The sequence below is a fragment of the Ursus americanus genome, chromosome 33, assembly GCF_024610735.1.
Source record: "Ursus americanus isolate L20-20 chromosome 33, mUrsAme1.1.p, whole genome shotgun sequence".
In the NCBI taxonomy this organism is placed as follows: domain Eukaryota; kingdom Metazoa; phylum Chordata; class Mammalia; order Carnivora; family Ursidae; genus Ursus; species Ursus americanus.
The window spans coordinates 10,861,181-10,867,180 of NC_142159.1; the positions used below are offsets into that span (position 1 = coordinate 10,861,181).

Sequence of the window (6,000 nt, forward strand, 5' to 3'; positions counted from 1 at the left end):
TGAGGTTGAGACTGCAACAGCAGTGGGCCTCAGGGAGCCACTGGGGAGGACAGGCTTCTCCCTCTGACCTCCTTCCAGGCCATGAGCTCCTTCTACATCAGGTGGAGTTGGGGGTCCCCCAAGGGGACAGAAGCATGGCCCCGCTGTCCTCCCCAGGGACAGACGTGCTCCATGTGCAGCTTAAGGGGAGGACCGTGAAGAGGTTTGGTGCCTGGCAGGGAGGCAAGAAGGGTCTGCACCATTGGGATATCCAACATGTGGGGGAGTCATCAACAGGCCTTCTCCCAGGCCTGGGCCCTGGGGGCACATGGTGACTCAGGAGGGAGCTCTGATTCTCGGTCTGGGGATGGTCACCTATAGATGACCCTGATCTGAGGAGAGGAATGCAGTCCTACCTTTGGGACAGCATTGTGAGGGGAAGAGAAGCTGTCTGATCAGGGCTCATCCAGGCCCATGTGGAGCATTGCCACATTAACAGGAAGGTTCTGTGGGAGTTGCTGGCACACGCCAAGGGTGGGGGGACATGCTTGGCAGGGCTCGGGGGCAGAAGCCAACTTGTGCCTTGCTCTTGGTCCCCAGACCCGCTGGCCTATGAGCCAAAGGCCGACTTGCCTGTTATCACCATCGACCCAGCCTCCCCGCAGTCGCCTGAGTCTGTGGACCTGGTGAATGAGGAGCTGAAGGGCAAGGTCTTGGGGCTGAACCGGGATCCAGCCAGGGTGGCAGAGGAGGACGAGGATGACGACGGGGGCATTGTGATGCGGACCAAGGAGCCCTCTTCCCCGGGCACGGATGATGTCTTCACCCCTGGGCCAAGTGACAGCCCCAGCTCCCAGAGGATACAGCGCTGCCTCAGTGACCCAGGTCCCCACCCTGAGCCTGGGGAAGGAGAGCCTTTCATCCCCAAGGGGCAGTAGCGCTGGGGTCAGTGGGCAGTGCCTGTCCCACCACAGACTCTCCCACCAGAGCAGGGGCTGCTGGGGGAGCTGGGGGCTCCCTTCATCCTTCCTGACCTGGATTGGCCCTGCCCCTCCCCCAACCGCATGGCAGCTGGGCCCACAGCCCCCACCGCAGCACGGCTTCCCCCTGCCTCCTGGGAAGCACCCTCCCTCCCACCAGAACTGCCTTCCCAATCCATCTGGCAGAACTGTTGGGCTGTGAGGCAGATCCTGCCCCTTCCCGATTCAGGCTCTCTCCCAAACCCGGCCTAGAGCCTCGAGATTCCCAGCCCTCGGAGGCCTGTCCCCTACTCCATCAACCTCATTCAAACCAATCTTAGTTCCTAACCAAAGAGCCTCTGGCTCAGCCTTGATCCCACCTGGAAAGGGAAGGAGCCAAGACCTCTCTTGGCCTAGGCCGGGCCCTACATTAACAGCGGATAGACTGGGGAACCAGTCATGTGACTGGGGGGGGATGGGTGACACACAGCAGGCAGGCCCACCGTCCTCCTGCCAGCTCTGTCACCCTGGCCAGCCCCCCTGCCCTGTCTTACTCAGAGCTGCAGGCTGAGAGTGTCTCTGAGCTTCTCTGACTGAAGTCGGGGTGCTTTGGACAGTGATGTGACTTAGCTTTCCACACTGCTCCAGTGGGGACCACTGAACCCTTCAGGGGCGACTGTCAGGGGAGGGGCTGTCAGGGGCTCCAGAAAGTGCTGCCTTTTTATCTGTTTTGTTTGTTCACACTCCATGTATGATTCAATTTGCCCAGAGGGCATTCCTGTTTTTAAAAACATTTTGAGAACCCCTGGCTTAACAGAGTTCTAGCCCTCCTAATCCAGAGAATTACCCCTCCTCGTCTGTGCCTGTCTGCCCAACACGCCCCCAAATCGGTCCTCTGCCTCCTGGGCTCTTAACTGTGGCCCCAAGGCTATGATTTTAGAAGTGACCTCTTCCACTCCAATTCATGATTCTAACTCACTGATGCTGGGCTCCTGACCTTCCGTGCTCTTGGGCCTGACCCTCAGTTCCTGCTGGCCTGTCCTCTCTCTCATCCCTCTCCACCGCCTTGGCCCCTGGACCTCTTATGCCCATCGCGCCCAGCTTGCTGTGGAGCCCAGTCCTTAGGGGAGAAGGCCTCCCCGAGCATCTCCCGCCCCACCAGGGCTGGAGGGTGGGCAGAGTCCTGGGCCCCCAGAGGCCTTTGCTCACAGGCACACACTCCCACCCCCACTGCCACCATGGCCAGGCCCAGGCCTATTGGTGTCTGTCCCACCCCAGGATTGTGCAATAGTCAGAGTGTCCCTCTTCCCAGCGGACTGGGCAGTGGGTGCTCCTCTGCCCCCCTCCTCTCCATGCAAGTGCTGTTTTGGGCAGGAGTCACCACGCAAGGGTGACGTTGACAACCATGTTCGAAGCCACCACAGCTGCTGCTGCTCTGCCGCCCGTACAGAAGAAACCGGATCTTTTTCATATTCTAATAAATCTGTGTGAGTTTTTATAGAGTTGAGGGCTGCTTCCTAGGGACCAGGACTTCGGGAAAGAGGGTGGCCTGGGGGCCTGAAGGACTTAGCTCAGTGGCTGGCACAGAGAAACGCTAATCCATTTCAGCTGCTGGCATGGCTATTACTGTGCACCGGGCACCTGAGACAGAGCAGTGAGCAAAGCAGGGCGCTCCCTGCCCTCAGGCGCCCTCAGCCTCTCAGGTGACAGTGTCCATCACAGACACGCCAGGAAAAACCCAATGTCTGTGCGAATGACAGAGAATGAAGGAGGGGAGCGGAGGGGTGGCAAGGAGGACTGTCCTGAGTCATCTTAGGAAAGGACTAGAGAATGAGCTGAGGTTAACCAGGTGAAGAAGTTTCGGAGAGTTCCTGAATATTCTAATTGGGAGCTGCACTGGCAAAGACCCTAGGATCTGAGAAAAGGCGGGTTTGGCTGGGTCAAAGGGTGACAGGAAGGGAGGCAAAGATGGGACCTAGCGGTCCTCGGTTAGATTTCGGTTTATACGAAGGGCAGAATGGGAAGGTTCTGTCACCTGTAAAGTGGGGACAATAGCGTGGGTCAAAGTGCTCAGGTGTGTAAGTGTGGGGTCCAGTGGGCTCAGTTCAGCGGAGGTTGGATCCCTGAGGTGCACTTCCAGAAGCTGACCACCAGAGGGCAGTGGGGCCTTGGCACACACCCCCGGCACCCCTGGAACCCGGGCTGCTCTGAAAAGCGTCTAGTTTGCTCAGCGTGGGAGCCTGGAGTGGTGAGTGCCAAAAGGCCTGTCGGGAAAGACCATAGCATCCATTCCTGTATCCGCCGGTTCTCCGACAAGAAACAGATGGTACGCTCAAAGAGATAGCGAAGAGCCTTCACTAAAGGATTCTTTACAGAGGTGTAGGCAGGGTGAAGGGAACCTAGCAGGCATGCGGCCCAGGGGGCTCACACTACAGCGAAGCTGTTATAACCCCCTGGACCTGAAGAGCAAGAGGAGGGAGCTGTTACTATGGGAGAGGGCTGCCCTGCTGCCGCCTCCCCTCGGCCAAACCGTCGGAAAGCCAGAAGGGAAGGCCCCCCGAGTGACTTCACTGAATTCGGCCCACAGAGGTCAGCCTTGCAGTAAATGGAGAAAGGGGAGAGTGGATAGAGGGGAGAGGACATCTGAGCAGAGCTGTTCCTTCTGCCCCTCTACCACCCACTCATCCTTCAGATGAAAAACTCCTGTCTCTATTATTTAATGACTATAGAATTTCTGTTTAGAGTGATGAAAAGTTTTGGAAATAGTTTGGGGTGATGGTTACACATTGTGAAGGTACGAAGTGCCCTGGATTGTTCACTTTAAAATGACTCATTTTAGGTTATGTGCATTTCAGCTCAATTTTTTAAAAATGGAAGGAAAGCTCATCCCCACCAGAAAAACCAGTCTCATCAGCCACCGCCTCCTTGTCAGACACCATGTTCTTGTCCTCCTTCAGTCATACCCTTTAACTTAAAATGTTCATCACCACCGGGCTCTTGCAGCAAGATGGGGGGGTGGGGTGCAGAAAACAACAGAAACCCACCACAGCACCCCCGTCTGCAGCTGGTCACAAGGCTTAGTTCAGCACTCGACGGCATCCTCCTTCCACCCACTTCTTTTTTTTTTTTTTAATGATTTTTTATTATATTATGTTAGTCACCATACAGTACATCCCCGGTTTCCGATGTAAGGCTCGATGATTCATTAGTTGTGTATAACACCCAGTGCACCATGCAATACGTGCCCTCCTTACTACCCATCACCGGTCCATCCCATTCCCCCCTCCCCCTCCCCTCTGAGGCCCTCAGTTTGTTTCTCATAGTCCATAGTCTCTCATGTTTCATTCCCCCTTCTGATTACCCCCCCTTTCTTTATCCCTTTCTTCCCCTACTGGTCATCCTAGTTCTTATGTTCCATAGATGAGAGAAATCATATGATAGTTGTCTTTCTCTGCTTGACTTATTTCACTTAGCATTATCTCCTCCAGTGCCGTCCGTGTTGTGGCAAATGTTGAGAACTCGTTCTTTCTGATAGCTGAGTAATATTCCATTGTATATATGGACCACAACTTCTTAATCCAGTCATCTGTTGAAGGGCATCTCGGCTCCTTCCACGATTTAGCTATTGTGGACATTGCTGCTATGAACATTGGGGTGCATACGGCCCTTCTCTTTACTACGTCTGTATCTTTGGGGTAAGCACCCAGTAGTGCAATGTCTCTTCCACCCACTTCTATGCCCCTCTTACCAGGGGCCAGCTCTCGGGCTGGTCGGGTTCTTTACCTGGTGGGGTGCCCTAGGCCTTTATTCCTATGCAACTCAGGTTCTGCTTGGTCTTAGGTTTGTTGGGTTGCCAACTTTCCCGTTGATGGTCATTATTGGACATGGGAGATCCAAGAGGCGCCCAGTCAATCCTCTGGATTCCAGATGTAGCCTTCCTGCCCATCCCCCACTTTCCTTCTGGTAATCTGGATTAATCACACTACCTGGTACAGTTGACCCCCTCTCTGGCTTTAGGTTAGGTAACATACAGAGCTCAAAATGACCCAAGGGAAGACTCTACTTCCAATTTAAAGGAAGCACATATGTGTTCCCTGGAGGAAGTATTCCTTCTTTGGGTACTAAGGACTCCAGGCCCACTGAACCCAAAGTTGAGGGGATGGAAAGCAAAAATCCCCGCAGTGGGTTATTTGGAATAATATTGAGAGAAGCCATTCCCATCCCTACCCCTCGGTCCCTGGGCCTCTGCGTTCTGGCCAGGAGAGCTGGAGCCAGATATTGGCCACTAATTTAAAGCAGGGACTGCATACTACCTGTCAGCCTCACCTTGCAGAGCAGTATCTCCCGGCTGGTGCTGTCACACTGTTCTATCCATTCAGCTACTTTTGAGTGACAGGGGCACATTGTAAGTCCAATGCATTAAGACCATTGCTGTATGCCTCTCACCATAGAATGAAGTTAGGCAATGTGTGGGATAGCATAGTGGTGAAGAAGGCATTCTGGAAAGTCCAGAGATGATGGTGCTGGCTGAAGCCTTGCAGGCAGGGAAGGGAAGTTCATATCAGAAATATATATTTATTACCATGAGCTAATAAGTTACTGTTCCCTTCATAAAAGAAGGGGTTAGTGTAATCAACCTGCCAGTGGGTAGCTAGATGGTCCCCTTGGAACGGTGGTTCTCAAAGTTTTGGTCTCAGAAATCCTTTACATGCTTAAAAATTATTGAAAAATTATACTCTTAAAAATTGTGAAGGGCTTTTGTGGGGGTTATATTGATTTTGCTGGATGAGAAATTAAACTTTAAAGTTTTTTATTTATTTGTCAGAGAGAGAGACCACAAGCAGGGGGAGCAGCAGGCAGAGGGAGAAGCAGGCTCCCCGCTGAGCAAGGAGCCCGATATGGGATTCGGTCCCAGGACCCCAGGATCATGACCTGAGCCAAAGGTGGAGGCAACCGACTGAGCCACCCAGGTATCCCCGAGAAATTAAGCTTTAAAATAGTTATTTAGAGCTAATAAACCTATTACATGTTAATACAAATATACAGTTTTGAATGAAACATA

General features: G+C 53.3%; 1 protein-coding gene across 1 annotated transcript in view; it reads left to right on the plus strand.

Annotated features, from left to right (window-relative positions):
- Positions 1 to 2,438, plus strand: part of SLC9A1 (solute carrier family 9 member A1) — a 48,724-nt gene extending 46,286 nt beyond the window's left edge. The window contains exon 12 of the mRNA XM_045782260.2: positions 580 to 2,438. Within this exon, the coding sequence (XP_045638216.2) occupies positions 580 to 917 (338 nt within the window). The 3' untranslated portion in view covers positions 918 to 2,438. The remainder of the gene's footprint in view (positions 1 to 579) is intronic.
- Positions 2,439 to 6,000: the final 3,562 nt, after the last annotated feature.